The sequence below is a fragment of the Manis pentadactyla genome, chromosome 12, assembly GCF_030020395.1.
Source record: "Manis pentadactyla isolate mManPen7 chromosome 12, mManPen7.hap1, whole genome shotgun sequence".
Lineage (NCBI taxonomy): Eukaryota > Metazoa > Chordata > Mammalia > Pholidota > Manidae > Manis > Manis pentadactyla.
Window position 1 is genome coordinate 83,967,000 of NC_080030.1, and position 22,384 is coordinate 83,989,383.

Genomic DNA, 22,384 nt, shown 5'->3' on the forward strand with positions numbered 1-22,384 from the left:
TATATTTCCCTCTTAGCACGGCCTTCACTGCATCCTACAGATTTTGTGGTATTGAATTCTGGTTGTCATTTGTCTCCATATATTGCTTGATCTCTGTTTTTATTTGGTCATCGATCCATTGATTATTTAGTAGCATGTTATTAAGCTTCCATGTGTTTGTGGGCTTTTTTGTTTTCTTTGTGTAATTTGTTTCTAGTTTCACACCTTTGTGATCTGAGAAGCTGGTTGGTACAATTTCAGTCTTTCTGAATTTACTGAGGTACTTTTTGTGGCCTAGTATATGATCTACTCTTGAAAATGTTCCATGTGCACTTGAGAAGAATGTGTATCCTGTTGCTTTTGGATAGAGTGTTCTGTAGATGTCCATTAAGTCTGTCTGTTCTAATAAAAAAAAAATCTGTCTGATAAAGGTACTGCAACTCCTGCCTTTTTCTCCCCATTAGTTGCATTAAATATATTTTTCCATCCCTTTACTTTCAGTCTGTGTAAGTCTTTGGGTTTGAAGTGAGTCTCTTGTAGGCAGCATATAGATGGGTCTTGTTTTTCTATCCTTTCAGTGACTCTATGTCTTTTGATTGGATATTTTAAAGGGACTGCTCTAGAAGGAAGCACTCCTAAGGCTTAATAGATGTCACCAGAGAAAATAAAATCACAGTAAAAAAAGCACACCAACCAAATACTAACTAAAGGCAAAAAATAAAATCAACTACCCACAAACACAGACAAAAGAAACACAAATGAGTACATATTAAAATACCTAACATATAAAGAATGGAGCAGGAGGAATAAGAAGGGAGAGAAATAAAGAATCATTCGGACTGTGTTTATAATAGCGTAATAGGAGAGTTAAGTTAGACGATTAGATAGTAAAGAAGCTACCCTTGAGCTTTTGGTAACCACGAATCCAAAACCTGCAATGGTAATAAGTAATTATCTATCAGTAATCATCCTAAATGTAAATGAACTAAATGCACCAATCAAAAGACACAGAGTAATAGAATGGATAAAAACACAGGACCCATCTGTATGCTGCTTACAAGAGACTCACCTCAAACCCAAAGACATACACAGACTAAAAGTGAAGGGATGGGAAAAGATATTTCATGCAAACAATAGGGAGAAAAAAGCAGGTTTGCAGTACTTGTATCACACAAAATAGACTTCAAAACAAAGAAGTAACAGGTCTCGAAGAAGGACATTACATGATGATAATGTGGGCAGTCCAACAAGAGGATATAACCATTATAAATATCTATGCACCCAACACAGGAGCACCGACATATGTGAAACAAATACTAAAAGAATTAAAGGAGGAAATAGAAAGCAAGGCATTCATTTTAGGAGACTTCAACACACCACTCACTCCAAAGGACATATCAACCAGACAGAAAATAAGGACACAGAGGCACTGAACAACACACTAGAACAGTTGGACCAACAGACATCTACAGAACACTACACCTGAAAGCAGCAGGTTACACATTCTTCTCAAGAGCACATGGAACATTCTCCAGAATAGACCACATACTAGGCCACAAAAAGAGGCTCAGTAAATTCAGAAAGATTGAAATTCTACCAACCAACTTCTTAGATGACAAAGGTATAAAACTAGAAATAAATTTTACAAAGAAAACAAAGAGTCTTACAAACAGAGGCTTAACAACATGCTCCTAAATAATCAATGGATCAACGACCAATTAAAAACAGAGATCAAGCAATATAGGGGACAAATGACAACAACAGCACAATGCTGCAACTTCTGTGGGATGCAACAAAGGCAATTCTAAGAAGAAAGTAAACAGCAATCCAGGCATATTTAAAGAAGGAAGAACAATCCCAAATGAATAAAGTCACAATTATTGAAACTGGAAAAAGAAGAACAAATGAGACCTAAAGTCAGCAGGAGGGACATAATAAAGATCAGAGAAGACATAAATAAAATTGAGAAGAATAAAACAATAGGAAAAAAAAATCAATGAAATCAAGAGCTGGATCTTTGAGAAAACAAACAAAATAGATAGCCCCCTAGCCAGACTTATTAAGAGAAAAAGAGAATCTACACACATAAACAGAATCAGAAATGAGAAAGGAAAAATCACAATGGAACCCACAGAAATACAAAGAATTATTAGCGAATACTATGAAAACATATATGCTAACAACCTGGATAACCTAGAAGAAATGGACAACTTCCTAGAAAAATACAACCTTCCAAGACTGAACAAGGAAGAAACAGAAAATCTAAAAAGACCAATTACTAGCAACAAAATTGAATTGGTAATCAAAAACTACCCAAGAACAAAACTTCCAGGCCATAGGGATTCAACTCTGAATTTTATCAGACACATAGAGAAGACATAATACCCATTCTCCTTAAAGTTTTCCAAAAAATAGAAGAGGAGGGAATCTTTTCAAACTCATTCTATGAAGCCAGCATAACTCTAATACTGAAACCAGGCAGAGACACCACAAAAAAAGAAAATTACAGACCAATATCCTTGATGAACATAGATGCAAAAATACTCAACAAAATAGTAGCAAACCGAATTCAAAAATATATCAAGAGGATCATACACCATGATCAAGTGGGACTCATCCCAGGGATGCAAGGATGGTACAACATTTGAAAATCCATCAACATCATCCACCACATAAACAAAAAGAAGGAAAATAAAAACATGTTCATCTCCATAAACACTGAAAAAGCATTAGACAAAACTCAATGTCCATTCATGATAAAAACTCTCAACAAAATGGGTATAGAGGGCAAGTACCTCAGCATAATAAATGCCATATATGACAAACCCACAGCCAACATCATACTTAACAGAGAGAAGCTGAAAGATTTTCACCTAAGACTGGGAACAAGATAGGGATGCCCACTCTCCCCACTGTTATTCAATATAGTACTGGAGGTCCTAGTCATAGCAATAAGACAAAACAAAGAAATACAAGGAACCAAGATTGGTAAAGAAGAAGTCAAACTGTCACTATATGCAGATATCATGATATTGCACATAAAAAATGCTAAAGAATCCACTCCAAAACTACTAGAACTAATATCTGAATTCAGCAAAGTTGAAGGATACAAAATTAATATACAGTGAAATCTGTTGCTTTTCTCTACACTAACAATGAACTAGCAGAAAGAGAAATCAGGAAAACAATTCCATTCACAATTGCATCAAAAAGAATAAAATGCCTAGGAATAAACCTAACCAAGAAAGTGAAAGACTTATACTCTGAAATGACAAGACATTCTTAAGAGAAATTAAAGAGGACACTAAGAAATGGAAACTAATCCCATGCTCTTGGCTAGAAAGAATTAATATTGTCAAAATGGCCATCCTGCCTAACGCAATCTACAGATACAATGCAATCCCTATCAAAATTCCAAAAGCATTCTTCAATGAACTGGAACAAATAGTTCTAGAATTCATATGGAACCACAAAAGACCCCAAATAGCCAAAGCAACCCTGAGAAGGAAGAGTTAAGCAGAGGATATCTGGCTTCCCAATGTCAAGCTCTACTACAAAGCCACAGTAATCAAGACAATTTGGTACTGGCACAAGAACAGACCCACTGACCAGTGGAACAGAATAGAGAGTCCAGATATTACCCCAAACATATATGGTCAATTAATATACGGTACAGGAGTCATGGATATACAATGTGGAAATGACAGCCTCTTCAACAGTTGGTGTTAGCAAAACCAGACAGCTACATGTAAGAGAATGAAACTGGATTATTGTCTAACCCCATACACAAAAGTAAATTCAAAATGGATCAAAGACCTACATGTAAGTCATGAAACCATAAAACTCTTGGAAAAAAACATAGGCAAAAATCTCTTGGACATAAACATGAGCAACTTCTTCATGAACATATCTCCGCAGGCAAGGGAAACAAAAGCAAAAATGAACAAGTGGGACTATATCAAGCTGAAAAGCATCTGTACAGCAAAGGACAGCATCAGTAGAATAAAAAGACATCCTACAGTATGGGAGAATATATTCATAAATGGCATATCGGACAAAGGGTGGACATCCAAAATATATAAATAACGCACACACCTCAACAAACAAAAAGCAAATAATCCAGTTAAAAAACGGGGAGAGGAGCTGAACAGACACTTCTCCAAAGAAGAAATTCAGATGGCCAACAGGCACATGAAAAGATGCTCCACATCGCTAATCATCAGAGAAATGAAAATTAAAACCACCCTGAGATATCACCTCACAGCAGTCAGGATGGCCACCATCCAGAAGACAAACAAGAACAAATGTTGGTGAGGATGTGGAGAAAGGGGAACCCTCTGACACTGCTGGTGGGAATATGAATTAGTTCAACAATTGTGGAAAGCATTATGGAAGTTCCTCAAAAAACTAAAAATAGAAATTCCATTTGACCCAGGAATTCCACTCCTTGGAATTCACCCTAAGAATGCAGGAGACCAGTTTGAAAAAGACATATGCACCCCTTTGTTTATAGCAGCACTATTTACAATAGCTAAGAAATGGAAGCAACCTAAGTGTCCATCAGTAGATGAATGGATAAAGAAGATGTGGTACATATACACAATGGAATATTACTCAGCCATAAGAAGAAAACAAATCCTACCATTTGCAACAACATGGAAGGAGCTAGAGGGTATTATGCTCAGTGAAATTAGCCAGGTGGAGAAAGACAAGTACCAAATGATTTCACTCATATGTGGAGTATAAGAACAAAGCAAAAACTGAAGGAACAAAACAGCAGCAGAATCACAGAACCCAAGAATGGACTAACAGTTACCAAAGGGAAAGGGACTGGAGAGGATGGGCGGGAAGGGAGGGATAAGGGGGGTGGGAGAAAGGAGGCATTATGATTAGCATGTATAATGTGGTGGTGGGGCACTCGGAGGGCTGTGCAACACAGAGAAGACAAGTAGTGGTTCTACATCATCTTACCACGCTGATGGACAGTGACCCTAATGGGGTTTGTGGGGGGACTTGGTGATGGGGGGAGTCGAGTAAACGTAATGTTCCTCATGTAATTGTAGATTAACGACACCAAAATAAATTTAAAAACAAACAACAACAACAAAAGAAAACAAATCCTACCATTTGCAACAATATGGATGGAGCTAGAGGGTATTATGCTCAGTGAAATAAGCAGGATGGAGAAAGACAAGCATCAAATGATTTCACTCATTTGTGGAATGTAGGAAAAAAGCAAAAACTGAAGGAACAAAACAGCAGCAGACTCACAGAACCCAAGAGTGGGCTCACAGTTACCAAAGGGAAAGGGACTGGGGAGGATGGGAGGAAAGAGAGGGATAAGTGGAAAAAGGGGCATTACGATTCACACACAAATTGTAGGGGGTGTGGCAGCGGGGGTGGCAGTGCACTGGGAAGGCAGTATAACACAGAGAAGACAAGTAGTGATTCTGTAGCATCTTACTATGCTGATGTATAGTGGCTGTAATGGGGTAGAGGTGGGTACTTGATTATGGGAGGGGGAGTCTAGTAACCATAATGTTGCTCATGTAATTGTAGATTAATTATACCAAAATTTTAAAAATGATTTTTCAGATAAGACAGAAAAGTATGAACCATTAAATAAAATATTGATAAGCCAGAAAAAAACAAAACAGAACAGAGGGGCATTCCCTACTGATGGAAGTTTATAAATTAATGTTTAAAGATATAGTTCAGGCTAAATAGGCATAATTACCCAGGATGTATGTAGATGTGTAGTAAGCAGAGAGACATATACAGATTAATAACACAATTTAAGGACAGTTTACCATCCTTCTCTCTGCATGTAAGATAGGCTTCTTGGAAAGCCTTTATCAAGTTCATTTGTTTTTCTCAGCATAAAGTATCATATATAGAAGAAAAACAAGTTTAATGAAATCTTTTATCTACTTAGGTTTGTTGAAAAATCAGAGGGAAAAAAATACCACTGCATTTTGCTTCACTTCAACTCCTCATTTCTACCCTGCAATCTCAAAATTATAAAGGTAAGGTAAAGAGGATGTGATAACCTGGAACTACTGATACACTGGATAGGGACAGACAGAGAACCTAGGCAAAACCTGTCACTTGTCACCTACTGTTCCAAACAGAACGGGCAATGGTGGGGGAGTCCTTCTATCACCCCCAAGTTGGAACCAACCCATTTCCATGATTAATCTAGGTTTTATTACAAGTGACCTAGCTTACTTTGTGCCTTAATCACATTCAGTACAAGCAATGCAAGGAATCCATAAGATGACACAAAATGAATCCCACATTGAGTCTTCCCTGCACTATGTTCTATTCTACCTGTATTTATATTTATAATGCCCAAATGAAGATGTGAATTAATAAAATGTGTAGGAGCTGCTGAACAGGGCATCAGACACTGAGCACGTAATAGGTTGGGGCATAAAATTACTCACACAGATAAATCCTGGAAACAGCTGCCTAAAATATTCTTTATATTGGAAATGTCACTACTCAGGATTTTATAGGCCATTTCTTGGCTGAGGCCCAGATGGCTTATGGCTTTACAGAAAGGTGACGTTGAATTCTATGTTTGATAGGTGGCTTTTATCACATCTCTGCATTGTCATTTGTGGGAACAGGACTGGCAGACCCCTGTAGACGTGAGCACCTTAGTGGTGCATGTAGGCAGAGTCTGTACATCTGGCCTTGAGTGGGGCTCCCCATACGGTGGCCACAGAGAACCTGGGCTGCTTTGGTGACACCAGAAGTTCAGGAAGAAGCCCAGGGACAGGGCCAATCCAGTGCCTTCTGAGCAGGTCTCGCGGCATGAGGTGAGGAGCAGGGATGGGATGAGTCAAGGCCCAGCCCAGAAGCCCCAGTCTGCCCTCAGCTGCCGTGGTGATGCTGGGTCCTGGCCTGAGAGGAGCAGGGGGCATGGGCTGGGGGTGGGGGTCTTGGTGCCCAGGGCACTCTCAGGCCTGGCTCTTTCCCTCAGGGGCCACCGCCAGTGCTGCGGTGAAAGGAGGCTGTCCGGGGGGAGCAGCAGTCTGTCTGGGCCAGGAAGAGCCCGTCAGCACTGGGGCCAGCTCGGATTTCTCCAGGGCCCCGCGGGTCCCCCGTCACACTGACGCCCCAGCCCTGAGCCACCCAAGCCAGCCTCCCCACCCCATGGCCAGGTGGTGTCTCTCACTCTGAGCAGAGTGTGCTCCAGGCCGCTGGGGCCCCTGCTCCCCACCGTTGCCATGTTTTCACTGCATCAGTGGAGCCAGGGAGGACCACAAAAACACATACAGAGGCTGCGGGGACACTGAGTCCTTGCTAGCCCCAGACCTCAGGGGTCCCCATGGAGATGGGGGCCCCAGGCTGCCGTTGACTTCCCCTGGAACATGCCCCTCCTTCCGTGGTCTATTCCCGAGTCCCCACCCTCACTTCTCTCTTCTTAGCCTGGCCCCTCAGGTGAGAACACGGGTGTGAAGATTTGGATATTTTCAGAGGTCTCAGCAATTTGGACTATAAATATGTCATAATGAGAACTGGAGAAGCAGGAGTCAAAGGGTGGAAATACACTGGGTGCCCACAGTGCAAGGGTAATTTTCTAGAACATTCCACTTTGGCTTCCAGGCCCTCCTCCTCCAGGGCTGCATTCCCGGCCCTGCCCATGTTCCTCTGTGTTCCAGGATGGCCCGTGTCGCCCGTGGTGGGCACGGCCTGCCCAGACAGCTGCCCCTGGGCTCCGGAGTTGTCCTTGCTGTGGGCTCAGGTCCCACACAGAGCCAACACGACAGGGCACAGAGGCTGGGGCAGCTCTGGAGTGCGTTCATTGCTGAACTCCTGGGCAGGTCCTCTGGGTCCTGGAGCTTTCAAACCCTGGCACCCAAGGGGCATTTGGACTCTAATGTTGCCCCTGACCATGGAGGCCCCAGAGGGGGCCGGGCAGGACAGCAGACCAGGGCCCAGGGCCCAGCCCACCGGCGAGCCCAGTGCAGGGGCGTTCTGGTGTTGCTGGACAGAGAACAAAGGGAGTGTGTGGTCATGGCTGATTTCAAACACCAGAGGCAGGGAGGTCTGAACAGCCAGTGTTTACTTCTCAGTTGGGAGGCTGGGCATCTGATATACGGCAGATCTGGTGTCTGGTTGGGGCCTGGGGCCTGGTCACTAGAGGGCTGTCTGCTCACCGTGTCCTCATATGGCCCAAGGGACAAAAGAGCTCTCTGGGCTCTCACCCAAGGGCACCGATGCCACTCATGGAGGCTCCACCCTCCCGACTCAGGCACTTCCCAATGGCCCCCCGTCAGGCTTCAGGATCTGCTTTGGAGGACACAAGTCCTCAGTCTGTTGTAGAAGTGGTGCAGGAAATGTTCTGGGGTCAAATCTCATCCCAGGGCCCAAATCCACCATAAATTAGAAGGGGTCTGGCCCTGCCTGACTGGTCACATCCTTATCACCCACTATGTAAACAGCATGAGGGATGGAAGCACCCAGACCTAGGACAGCAGGACAGGGTAACAGGGAGGCTGCTAGTCAGGGGGAGAACCCAGAGGGCACCCCAGAGGAATCTCCTGCAGGATGAGAGCACTGCGGGCCACACCCCCACCCTGCCGCCCTGCACCCCTGCCGGTGCCCCACCCAGGAAAGGGACAGCCGCCCACCCCGCACCATCTGCAAGCCTCTGGCCACTCCTGCTGTGGTGAGGAGACCACCCTGGAACCCCCAGAGACCACCAAGGCCAGGGAGGGGGCCACCAGCCAAGGATGAGGCCCCTCGGGCCCAGGGTGCTGCATGCGTCTGCAGCAGTGGTTTTCCAGGTCAAACCCTGCTCAATCAATCTGGGTCTCATATCAAGAGCTGTGCCTGCTCCTCAGAAACCCAGGGCCTCTGCTGCTCAGGGGCGCCCACATGCAGGCATTGGAGCTGGGGCTTTCCCAGTGCTGCTGACTCAGGGCTCTGCGGGGCCTCGGCAGAGTGAAGAGGGACAGTGTGCTCAGGGGGGCCCTTTGGGCCACTTGGGTTTGCCCCTGACCTGGGGGTCTGTCCTACTTCTCTCCCTGCCCCTTCCCTCCCTGGGGTGGGCTGCGGGTGGCATTCCCTGTGTGGCTGGGCCCTCTCAGCACCACAGCCAGGATCTCCCTCATCCACACAGACAGGCCTGCTCTCTGGAGGACACTGATCTGGGACATGGGCTTTAAAGCACCATATTTCTGAAAGCCTAACAACCCTGTAGCTCTGGCCACTAGAAACAGAAAAACCATAAAGGGTGAGTTTGCTGAAGTACTGGTGCAAGAGCTTCGGGAAAGCATCCTGGTAGGATGCCAAAGCAGACCCAGTCCTCCCTGGGGACACACTGGCCCTCTTCCTGTGAGCTCCTACACATGCCTCAAGACCTCTCTAGCGTCTCTGCTCCTGGGACCCCTCCCTGCAGGGCCTGATTCTCCCTGCTCCACTGGCTCCCGCCTCCCCACTCTCTCTGACTGTTCAGGTGGCCCACCATCTTCACTTGGGCGTGGTTTGGCCTGGCCTCTTCACAAGGGAGCTGAGACCAGCAGTGCTGGAGGAGGGCCCAAGCCTGGGAAAGGTGCCGGCAGAGGGACTGTGGGGACCAGGGCCATGGAGGCCGGGGACTCGGGGACCCGGGAGTTAGTGCCACCGAGCACATGCTGAGTGTTGGTGCCAGGAGCCCCCCACTGCATTTCACCACCACGACACCCACAGGTGGGCCCCGTCCCCAACAGGAGGGGTGGAAGCAGAGACCCCACAAGGTGGATCCAGGCGATGAAGAGGGTGAGAGGCAGACCCTTCTTCACTGGCTGACCTTTGCGGAGGGGAAGAGCATTGGGCCCCCCCCCCCATCCTCAGAATCTTCACAGTTACAATGAGGAGCAATGTGGGGGTTTCATCCCAACAAATCTGTCCGTTTCTAAAATCTGGGCATGATGCTGCTGCTGGGATTCACACCCAGGCGTATGCCCGTGTGCCCACTGCCCCTCTGCCAGGGCTCTCCTCACATCCCTCTGCTGCCACCTCTGTGCCAGCCTGTACTGGCCTGGTGCTGCAGGTTCTGCTCTGGATGGATGGAGGGAACAGGTGCGTGGCCTGTGGGACAGCCAATCTTGGCGTTTCTCTGAGGCTACCTGGAGTCCTGGGCAGTAAGGGGACCCCAGACCCTACAGCCCAGCTCTGTGGCACAAAGCTTCAGTTTCCTCTTCTGGGCACAGGAGGAAATGACAGCTAAGCAGGCCTGGAGAGCGGGTGTGTGAAGTGTGGCATGCCCAAAGGTGCTCAGAACAGGGTTCCTGCCCATGGGAGGCATGGCCACTTTAGAGGAGCCCGTGCAGGGTGACTGGGCTGTGCTCTGGAAGTGGAGAGGTTTTGAAAGTGAGGAAACCAGTGAAGGCAGCATAGCAGGGGTGTCTAGCAGCCGTAGGGCCTCAGGTGGGGCCTCCCTGTCCTGAGGAGGAGAGGCAGGAGCTAACGTGGTGACAGTGTCAGGCCCTGGACACTCCCGGGAGTACCCAGCCCATGCTGCTGGAGGCCACTCAGGCCCACCCTCCCCTGGACCACGTCTGCCTGTGAGCCCTCAGGGAGCGGCCCTCCCAGAGAGCCCAGTGGAGACAGAGGCTCTGCCCATGAGGCTGGCTGGGCCCAGGCACGTGTGGTCGTGTGTGCTCTCGATGTGCTGTTTTGGTGGTGGTTGTGGAGTCAGACAGGAGGGTTGGCCGGGCACAAAGCACAAAGCAGTTTTCACTGGGGTCACGTCACAGACTCTCAGCCCCACAAGGACTGCAGGCTTTTGTCTTCCTCTGAACCCACCTGGCACCAACTTCCTGTCCATCTTGAGTGGCTGATGCTGGTTTCAAAGCAAGACCCCTGGGCCCTCTAACCTCCCCTTATCCCTCGAGCCCACTGGCAGCCAGGTCACCCACCCTTGGGCTCTGGGGGTGCATGCCACACCCTACCTGGGAAGCCGCTGAGCCTACGGCTGTGCATCATTTCCTGGAACATGGAGGAATTCACTGGCACAAGGTGTGTTTCCCTGGGCCTCTGTCGGAGTCACAAGTTTTCTGAAAGCTGGCCAGTAAAATTGTGCAGTGAGGGCAGGCTTCCTGGGAGCAGCTGTATTGCTGAGTTGCTGTGTGACTTTGGGCTAGCCCTTTAATCTTCTGCGCTACTATTTTTACATTATTTTGAATGACATGAAAGATTATGTAATTGTTAGGCATCACTGTTGTATGAGGTTGTCTCATTGCTGTCATCTTCCTGGTGGACCAGAAGAAACCCTGGGAATCCCCAGTAGGCAGTTCAGCTCCTACTCATCTAGTATAAGAGCTACTCTGTCACATCAGCAGGACGAGCCAGCCAAGGACGGGCTCACCAGGGCTTACCAGCCAGCTGTCAACTGCAAGGCCCCAGGGAATTAGGGCAGAGCGTTACTGAGTGGCTGGGCAGATGTACACACACACCTGCACATGCCTTTCCACACCTGAGCATGTGCCTGTGTGCACACACAGGAGATAGGTAGGTGCGCACACACATGTATGTCACACACGTGTGCATGTGTGTTCACATATATGTGCATGCACTTGTTTGTGTACTCACATATATGTACAGCTCCACACCAACTCTTTGCACCAGCAGGAACTACACTGAGAACTGTGAATGGACACAAATGCAAGGCAGGTATGACAGCAGGCTGACATCCATGTCCATGTCCCAGCAGACACAGCAGATGGGCAGAAGCCACTGTTTAGGTAGCTCCTGTCATGGATCCAAAACCTGCCTTGGAAGTAAACTATAAAGGACAAAAGGCTAACCTGCCCCCTCTCTAAACACACTGGGGTGCTAACATGGGCCAGGCACCCCTGTGGACCAGGGACATACCTCTTGCTGCCCAGCTGTGCATGCATTCCCGGTAACTTCCAGGATAGTCTTAGTCTGTCTCCTCCTGAGTCTCTCCGGAGTTAGAGCTCTGAAGACAGAAGGCACCATTGTGTGCTCAACCTGGAACTTAAAAAATTGAAGCTGATATCAGTGCAGACCATGAACCCAAGGCCAGGGGAGGCAGTGTCACCCTCACTTCTGGGTGCCTTGGAGGTGGGTGCCAGCCTCTCTGATGACCTCCTCCACACTCTGAGGGTCCTGGGCGCTTGGGGTTCCTCTTGATCAGAAGAGCGACAGCACAGGGCAGGGAGTGGCAGTGTGTGTGTGTGGGAAGTTAAAAGAGACACCAACACCTGAATCCTCCTGGATCCAGGAGGAGCCACTGGGGCAGATGGTAAGGGCTTTTTAGTTGCAGACTTCTGCATCTTCAAGAGACACTGTACACACAGTAGCCAGAGGATGGGGGCCTGGAACACCATGTACCCTGCCCTGGCAGCTCCTCTGACACAGTCTCCCGGAGGGTGCTGAAGGCCCTGCCTCCTGGGTCCTTTTACAGGGGGGCAAACACAACTGAAGGAGCAGGGGCATCACCCCAGCACATCCAGGTCTGCCAGACCATGCTGGCTTCTGGCAATGCCCCAGAGCAGAGGGAACAGGTTCCCCATGGCATTCCAGGCAGAGAACACACAGAATAGAGCAGGTGAAGCTGTTAGGCTCTGAGAAACTTCCAGCTTTCTAAAAAAAAAATGCAGAAACTTCTCTCTGGGCCAAGGACAAATTAGCTAAGGACAGACACAGTGCGATGATCATTTATCCTCTGGAGCCAGAGAGGATACTGGGATCCTGTCCTTGCCTCATGACTCAAGGTCAGAAGTGGCTGTTTTCCCTCATTATTTCTATTTTTAACAACTGTGTTCAGGCCTCTTGCAAAAATAGCAGGAGGTGAGAACACTTCAAGTGCTACATGCCCCCCACTGTCAGAAAACTGCAGGATGCGGGGAGAACTGGCCAGGACTGGGGCAATGCGGCATTAAGTCCTCCACCAGCAAGGCTACAGTGGCCCCTGGCGATGCTCTGATTCACCTGCTCACTGCACCAGTGGGTAAACTAAGGCAAGCCAGGGCAGGCACATGCCAAGGTCACACATGGAGAGAGGTCTCAAAACAGTGGGCACTGGTCCTTCTGAAATGCAGGCCCAGAAGGGAGACCTGGCTGCAGAGAGCCTGATGGCAGGGGGAAGGAACAGGACTGCCCTGTTGAGTGCCCCAGCTCCTTAAGGTGCCTTCTGGAGCATACTCGGAGAGCTCAGAACCTAGACATGACCCCTGCACAAAGAAGCTAGGACGAGCCCTGTGGGGGGAGAGCTGAGGGATGAGGGACACACCTGGGAGTCTCTTCTGTGCATATGTGTGTGTGTACATGTGAACTCATATATGTATGTACATGCCATGTCCCCAGGCCCGGAGGAACAGGACTTCTCTGGATGGGTCTGGAGGCCCCAGCCAGACCCCGGCTCCTCCCACCGCATGAGGCTGGGCGTCAGCCCCCACCTGGAGCCGCTGCACGGAGATGAGTAACTGAGAGGACAGAACTGCAGGGCTCTGCCTGCCTGGCTCAGAACCACCTGTGCGGGTCCCAGGTCAGTGGGGGTACGGCTCTGGAAAGGGCTGTCTCCACCAAGCACCTGTTCTCTTCCCCCTACTAGGTCTCAAAGCTATCGTGTGGCTCCAGGCAGAGCCAAGTTTCTGGGCCCTTGGAAAGCATATGGGAGGGGCACAGCAGCAGGACAGCCAGTGCCCCACTGGGGGCAAACCTGCCCACACACCCCAGACCCACCAGCTCCTGGCCGCCCTTGGCAGCACTGTGGGCCCCTGGGACTAATCCTCTGGGGCTCACGATGGCCTTGCATCTGGTTCCCTGACCCTGAGCTCACTAAGCAGCCATCCTGGAAGGCCTTTGAGGAGCCTTGCCTGCCCTGAGTCTGGGACACAGAGAACTAGGAAGTCATGGGCCATGAGGAACAGGGACATGCATCGGGCCCCAGATGGTAGATTCTCAGTGGGCTGCATGGTCAGAGGCCTGGGGCAGGGAGGCTAGTGGCCGGTGCCAGCACTCTGAGACTTGCTGTGTGTCACACAGCCTGACAAAGGAGCTGCAGTGCCTCCGGAGCAGCGGAGGGTGGGAGAGAGACATGGAATGTCCCAGGAAGAGCCATTGTCCTGTCACCCGCCTATTAGAAGTCAGTCCCCAGGGCCTGGCCATGCACAGGGGAGGGGACCCCATCTGACACAGAGCCCTGCGAGTCACCTGTTGTGAGCCTGTCACCTGGCTCCGTCCAGCTCTGTCCTTGGGAAACCCACCCAGGTGCCACAGGTGTCCTGGCAGATCTGCATGGCCTCCTTGGGAATCAAGACCCACAAAGCTATTCATCCCTATGGACCCCACGAGGAAATCAACTGTAGAAACAAAGGAAAGCTTAGTAACAACAACAAGAGGTAGGCTCGCGTTCCTGGAGACCCTGGTGGCTTTACCTGTGAGTGCTCACATGGGGGGAGAAGAAGCATGTCTGCACCTGCGGGATGGAAGGTGAACGATGGCTCCAAGGGTGCTGGGATATGATGCAGTTCATACAGTGGTCGTTTTCAGAGACCTAGATCTTGAGAAAATAGTGCCAAGTAGATGTAAAAACAATTTGATATGTGCACTAGGGAAAGACCATGTAAAACGTCCACATTAGTAATGAAAATGGTAGTGGATGTGAGCAAATGGGAGCAAGAATTTGTACAGTAAAAGAATTACGGGTGTGTTTTCTTCTCAAATTTCTCTTTCACAAAAAGTCAGCATTTGCTAAAATATAAGACATGAAAGGAGTTCAGGTCAGGGGATCCCTGCTGAGCTGGAACGGCCTTGGGGACTGGGGACCGCAGAGGGAAGCCGGACACAGGTGAGGTAGGCAGGCCGGTCTGAGTAGAGGAGCGGAGGTGGGGAGGAGCCAGCCCCTAGGATCCTCCTATCAGGGCTTACCATAATTAAAGGATCAAAGATCAATGTTGTTAACATTCTCCCAAAATGATGATGGAGAAGTAATTACTGAGATTTTTTTAAGGTAATGGAAAACAGTATGTGCATGTAAATATTTTTGCCTTTTAATCAGTTGTGATTAGAAGAGCCAACGCTTTGAGCTACTGTCTGGTGCATCTTGCCCTTCTTCCAGTTCCTGGCCATTACTTAGCTGGGGACTGGATGGGAAGAAACACATCGTCCCACTGGCTCATTTTACGACTCACTAAACAAGCATAGCAGACGCCCATTACTGCTTTTTGGCATTTGGGGGATTTTGAGATGTATGTACGGCTAACGATGGAATCAGCGCAGGTCAGAGCAGATGTTAATGGAGTTCATACCACATGGTCGGTAGAAGGGCCTGTCTCCCTGCCTGGTCATGTGTGGTGTTATTTAGAGCAAGGCTGGAACCGCACAAGGAAATAGCAGCCCCTGGCAGGAGGCATCTGAGTGACTGATGCACAGGGGTCCCCAGGTCTCGGTGGGTCCTGGAAGGGAGGGTTGACCAAGGTAGCAGGAGGGAATAGACACATCTGGCTGCCAGCGCCGCTGCGCCGCGCGCTCATTGGCTGTGAGGTCCGTCAGTCGGAGGCGGGCCTGCGCCGCGGCGCCTCGCGCTCATTGGTAGCAAGGGCCGTCAGTCGGGGGCGGGCAGTCATTGGGCGCAGGGGCGTAAGTCCTGCGGCTGCGTAGTAGCTGTAGGCTCCGCTACCACCGTATTCAAGTCAGTAGCGTCTCGAGCGCCGCGGGCGAGGCAGCTTCGGCTGCTCTCTCCGTGCTTCGGTCCGCTGGCCCCGGGCAGGAGCGGCCCCTGCGAAGACCAGATGTTGATGGACCCGCGCCGCTGCTCGGCTGCGCCATCCTCCCGGCGCGCATGCGGGGGCGGCACCGACCTCGTGCCCGGCCTCGGATCGCCGCCTCGCGCCCGCTGGGCTCCCGGTGCCGCATTCGCCTTTCTCGGGTCTCCCGCAGCGGGCGGAGGGCTGCGATCGACCCGGACTTGGAGCCGCTGCCCCGGTCGGACTTCAGAGAGCTCGGCCGAGAAGCGGCTCCCGCTGTCGCATTTCTGCAGTGGAGGTTCCAGAGCGGGCCCTACTTCAGGGGTGAAGGCGACAGCGACAGCCCTGCGGGCTGGAAGGTACGTGGCCGCGGGGCGCGGCGGAACCCGGATGGGGCGCGGGGACCCCTGCCTCCGTCTGAGGGCGCGGTGGAGCCGGATGAGGGGGCGGCCGTGCAGGTGGCTCGGCGGGCAGCGCGTGGCCCGCGGGGCCGGGAAGCGGCCGACGTGGGTGGTGGGCTCGTGGGGCCCCGCCGGGGCCGGGAGTTGACGCGCTCCGCCGGAGGGGCCGCCCGTGAAGGGAGGGTGCGGAGCAGGTGCGCCCAGGGCGGGCGTCCGAAGTTCGCCCTGGCAGGGGGGAGGGGCCAGCCGGAGCCGCCGCTCCTCCTTTCCGGCCCGGGTGGTGAGGGCGGCTGCTCCGCTCCGTGGCGCGCGTACGCTCGGCTCGGGGTCGCGCCGCCGACCTGCTCCCGCCGCCCGGGCCGGGGCCGAGCAGACGGGGAGGCCGGCGGGCGTTTTGCCGTGTGTGGGTTTTTTCGGCGAGGGCCGGGCCGGCTGAAGTTCAAGTGTGACCCGCGGCGGGGGAGAGGCCGCCCGGAAGCAGCGCCTCTAAAATTAAAATCTTTTTCATTAGGTATCTCTCGTAATTTTTTATTTGGTAATGAAGTTTCTTTACTTTGATCTGGGAACTGACAGTGCATTTTCTTGTATTTAGAAATTAATATCTTTCTGTCATTTCGGTTTGAAATCTGCAGCTGAGTAACTAACTTATAACTAGCCACAGGGATTCTGAGACAGGGTCCCTGGGTGTAGTGAGAGTAGGGTGGGGGCCTCTGGAAAAAGACCCCTACCAAAACTCCGTATTAAACAATTCAGCAAAGTCAGAGTCATATTAATTCTCTAAAGTAAAATATCAAACTGGTCGTATAAGCATTCTTCCGTGAAGATCAGTTAAAACTAAAAAGCCAGGAGTAACCTGGCCTGGAATGTTTGAACATCCCCCAGATAAGAAAATACCTCAGCCTAGCCCATGTCTTCATTGTGTCAATTAAGTGAGGGTATTGTAAAATTTACTTTAGCCTGCTAAAAGACCCAGTTTATCTTTAACTTTGCCTAGATGCTGCTCTTCCTCCTCCAGCCCCTAATCAAGTAATATATAACCTGGGCAATTAATATAGCAAGTAAGCCCAGCCACAAGCAATATATAGTAAAAGGCAGAAAGGATCCCATCTTAAAGATAAGATTGCATTTTAACACCCAGGAAGTTAAGAAGTAAGATTCTTAACTTACTGTTTAGCAAACAGACAGGTCTAAGACCTCAGCCCACCTTGGGAGAACTGTCTGGAGAGGTGGAGGTGGAGGGGAGAGGTGGCAGTGGGGTGGGGGCTGAGCAGCATTCAGAGGGGTTGCGCTCAGGGTTTGGAAGGCCGGATGCTGTGTTTACAGGTGCCTCCTGCTAGGGCAGCCCGCGTGTGTGTCAGTCCCTCAGTCCCAGGACTGAGTCGCCTCCTGTGTGCAAAACCCGTTTTCATACTAGAGTCTTCATTTTGTAAAAGAATCCCCTACAGGATCCCTGAGAATGGTGAGCTCCTCCCACCCCATTCCCCTCAGGTAGGGTAAAATAAGGTTGACAGGTTACACTCCCAAACACCCCGACTTAGGAAACACCCACTGTGCACCCGTGAGAAGCCCCAGGAGGGCGAAGTTTGCAGTTATGTAAGGCATTGGGAGAATGGGGGCAGTGTACGTGTGCGTGTCTACCTTCAGGTGTCTGAGCCTTGCTGGTTTCCTGACAGGCTGTGGGGCCTTAGCTCAGTCCCTTTTCTTCTTTGTGCTAGTGACTAAGTTGGATTAGATGGTCTCTGCAGCCCCTTCCTGCCCCGACTCTTTCAGAAATGTGTTTGATAGAAGTTTCACAGAAGTGGTGAGGGCTTGCAGAAATTGGAATTGACATGAGGAAAGAATTCATTCTTCCTCTGGGACCGTGGTCTAGAAAAGACCTAGACATCTCAAAGGACATGTGTCTGTAAAGAAATGGGAGGCAGAATCTAAGGCTGGGGATCAGCGCCCACCTCTGAGAGCCAGACAGATAGCACGTGTGAATGTACTTGTAAGTTGTAGAGCGTTGTGCCAACATACTGAAGCATTGTTGCGAAATGTTGTGAAAGTCCCTCCGCCTCCCTACATTAATTTTACACCTTTCTTCCATCTGCCTCTCTGCTGTGCTGAGGCCCCCAGGAAGGAAACACGCACTGACTGGGGATGTGGAAGCTACAGGAGGGCTGGTGACAGGGATGAGCACATGAGCAGGATTTGGCATAAGCTTCCCTGCACTCCTAGTACAGGCAAAGCCAGGTGGCAGGAGTTCTGTAGGGAACCCCTGGCTTCCAGTCCAATATGTTGGCGACAACGTCCCCCCCCCTCCACCAATCCCAACAAAATACTGCAAACACCTCCTCCTTTCAGGGCCTGAAAGGGCAGGCAGGATATGGATGGGGCTTCTTCTGTTTGGCTCTTTGGGCACTAAGACTGTGATCTGTAAAGCAGTTCTCATGTGTTAAGTGACTCCTGGACAAGTGTGCAAAGTGCATACACACTCACTAGGGAAGAAAAACAGGAAGAGAAAGGAGGCACCTCTAATGTCCCTCAAGCCTACTTTCCCACCTCCAACATCATACCGTACATCTAAGGCAAAGAGCACTGTCCCCAAGTCATCACCTCCCTGAAAGTTGTCAAATATCACCCTGTCTGGTCCCCAGTATAAAAATTCATACCTAGCCTTCCCAGACTTGTGGAAACAATATCCTCCTTAGACAAACCAAGGGTGACAATAACTGAGCTTTTAAAAGCATAATAATTGACACCTCACTTCAGGAGGCTGCCGCCAGAGCATTCTCCTTAGGAATCTGAACTTCCCAGGAATCTGTTCATACTCAGAATGTTCTAAGGCTCTTACCATCTCCCTTGCTGCTGCAGGCTTTCCTAGCATTCTTCCTTCACAGCTTTTGTCATGATGTGCCATAACTCTTAACAGTTAGTTATTGGACTGTGTGTTTGGTGTCCACCTGCCTGCCTGACTGTCAGCTAATGGAAGGCTGGGAAGGGATCTGTGTGGTTGCTCTACTGGCACATAGTAGAAGCTCACTAACATGGTTGGTTCAGTTAGTTAATTAGTAATATGAAACACACCTTATGGTTCCCCCCAAATTAATTAATTGCAATGTTGATTTTTCAGAAATGATAACTAAATCCTCACATCAGGACAGTTCTTTGTGACTTGCAAAGGCCTTCTTAAAATTTGAATGAAGTGGTCATGTGGGTGAGGCGCACAAGACCAAGTTATCTGTCTAGATCATAAGTTGTCTACCTGATAAATAATGGCAAACATCTTATGAATTAAAGCAAACATGACTATATATGAATTAGAGTGCAAGATGCATATGTGTTTTTAAGATAAAACATGAGACCAAAAATCATTCCAGTAGACCTTTCTTGTCACGTCCCTGTCCCCAGGTGGGTGTGTGCACTGTCTCCTGTTGGACTGTTGTCAGGGAAGGAAGACTTAAGAAACACATCTCATTGCATCCCCATAACTACTGTGTGGGAAGTAGGACTGTCATGTCCAGGATACTGGGGAAGGAACTGTATTTCAGTATTAATAACATAACTGAAAATCATCAAGCTCTTACTGTGCTAAAGGCACTACCCTCAGCTTTTTACATGGCCTTTCTTAGAATACAGGAGCAGACAGGGGCTATGAGTATGTATTATCATTAATCCCCACCTCGTAGGAAAGCAGGCTTGGCAGGTTTGTTAATCATCTAGAGCTGCCATTACAAAATACCAGAGACTGGATAGTTCAAACAACAGATTTATCTTCTCACTGTTCAGGAGGCTGGAAGGCCAAGATCAAGGTGCCATTCAAGTTGGTTATCAGTGAGGCCTGCCTCTCTTCTGGGCTTGTACGTGGCTGCCTTCTCACTGTGTCTTCACATGGCCTCTTATGTGTGCATGTATGGAGAGAGAGATCTCTAATTTATCTTCCTCCTCTTAGAAAGACATCAGTTATATTGGATGAGGCTCCACGCCTATGACCTCATTTAACCTTAAGGACCTCCCTGTAGGCCCAAACTCCAATTATAGTCACACTGGAGGTTAAGGCTTCAACATATGAATTGGGGGGATACAGTCCAGCCCACAGCAGTGGGGTTGGGTTGCTGACATTAACTTGCACAGTCATTCACCATCTGTGAGACAGAACTGACCATGAACCAAAGTCCTGATCTAAGCTTGCTGCTGACTGTCTCCATGGTGGCAGGTGACCTGTCCAAGCTCTAGGGCAGGCCCTGTATGCCAAGTCTTCCTGCTCCAGGTCCACTGTGCCTCAGCTGCACTGTTCAGCTCCCCAGGAACAATTACAGCATAGAAGCTCAGCATCAAAGTCAACTGACTCAGGAATGAGAACAAATCTGGGAAGCAGAATTTCTCTTCTAACAGGATATGTGTCTCACCATGAGTAAAGCAGGATCCATATGATGCAGTAACAGACACAGAAACCACTATAATGAAATCCCTTCCAGTAGGATTCCTGAATGTCATACAAAGAGAATCAGCCTTTGGTGAAGGTAACACTTTCACTTACAGTAATGACTGTAGACCACCTTCTACAGGACAAGTTAATCAACTCTCTATCCTCATATGAGGATAAAACATGGATATTAATAACACCTAGTTCTTGGGGTTATTGTAAATATTAAATGCATGGAAAATAGTTCAAACAATGCCTAGCATGTGGGATCCACTTAATAAATGATGGCTACTGTAATACTGACAATAAATATCTTTTTATCAGACTCAACACAATAAAATTGATTTATAGAATTTCACTTGGTTCTTCTCCAAGCTGATCTGAACACTTTTTGAGTCCTTACTCTGTTTTAAGTACTGAGAGAGACACTTTTGTATACAACTCAGAGCTAGGAATCATGTCATAATCTTGCCTGTGTTCCAGAGCTCCCTCATGGTGCGTGTCCCTTGGAAATCCATCTCTGATCTTCAATAACTGGACCACTATACAACTGCCATTTCCGAGTGACTGAAAAACTACTAATACATATGCCAGCATGTCCATTTTCTCCTTATTCTACTTATTTCTGCCTATTGATTGTGGTTGTGTCTTCACAACTTTGCTTTTGTGAACTTTTTGGTCTCAAGCTATCCTCTCTTTACAGTCTCTGATCTAAATCTTCTCTGCTTTTTAATATGCTTTCTTAATGTCCAGGTTTATGTATGATCTGCCTGGCTCATATGAAGTAACTCATTTCCCCAAAGTTCCTTTCCTTCCACTTCACAACTAGTTCTTTTTTAAGTAGCTGAATTCAGTGCAAGATGGGATTTTCTTTTGCTGCCATCTGTATTCTTTGGGAGATCGTATTGTCTACTGAGAAACTCAAGAAATAATCTGAAGCTCTGCTTTTTAGTACATGAGATTTTTACTGCTTAGGAGATGGTAGAAAAAACTATTCTGTCTTGCCTCAATTAGACCAGCTTTGAGATCCATGTTAGGAAAGCCACATCTTCCCTATCCATAGTGTTCAAGGGCCAAGAACATGTAACCTGTAGCTTCTCCTATGATGAGTTCCTGTCCAGTGACTCACCACCCGACCTCTGTCCCCAAGGGTATGAATCCCCACTCCGATATACCTCTTCCCAGACATCCCAAGTTCATTCTCTACTGCTTCTGTTGGTTACTGTCTTTCAGAAAGGAATTCTTATTGATATTCATCTTTTCCATCCAGATATGTTCCCTGAGGTCATCTCTGCCAGCCTGAAGACTCAGTAGGGCTGATGGTTCAGGAAATGGACAAACTTGGGTTTGAGTTTCGACTGCAACTTTCTCGTTATGCAAACTTGTATGAATTGAGTAAATTAACTTAATTTCCCTGAAACTTCAGTTTCATTTCATTTTTCATGCCATGCAGAAAGGTAATACATGTAAGCTTGCACTTAGGAAACACTCAGTAGTAATAGATGTTGTATTTATCAAATGCAATTATTTGAATTTTGGCCATTCTCTGTGATAGCCATATTACAGAGGAATACGGAGCTATGAGATTTAATCCTCCTCTTTCCTGTAGAGGCTTCCTACAGGCTGCAACACTGGCGGTGTTTCCATTTCCTTGTATACTCAGTCTCCAAAGCATTTGGCTCCTCTTTTTCAGTCAAGGTTTTTCCTGCCTCTCCCTCAAATATCAGTTTCAAACCTGCCTTTCTCACTTGGGTGAGCACCCTGCCAAATAAGTTCCTCGCTCCTCACCCTCTGCCAGGAGCCTGTGATTATTCCATTCTGACCTTTGGTCAGGAAAACAATCCTGTTTTTGGATACTATCAATTTCTCATACCCTTCTTACTCTTCCA

At 48.6% G+C, this 22,384-nt stretch overlaps 1 protein-coding gene across 1 annotated transcript in view; it reads left to right on the forward strand.

Moving 5' to 3' along the window:
- The first annotated feature begins 6,798 nt into the window (after positions 1 to 6,798).
- LOC130679809 (WAS/WASL-interacting protein family member 1-like) overlaps positions 6,799 to 22,384 on the forward strand; it is a 57,682-nt gene continuing 42,096 nt past the window's right edge. The window contains exons 1-3 of the mRNA XM_057489238.1: positions 6,799 to 6,803; positions 7,650 to 8,035; positions 15,496 to 16,048. Coding sequence (XP_057345221.1) covers positions 6,799 to 6,803; positions 7,650 to 8,035; positions 15,496 to 16,048 — 944 coding nt within the window. The remainder of the gene's footprint in view (positions 6,804 to 7,649; positions 8,036 to 15,495; positions 16,049 to 22,384) is intronic.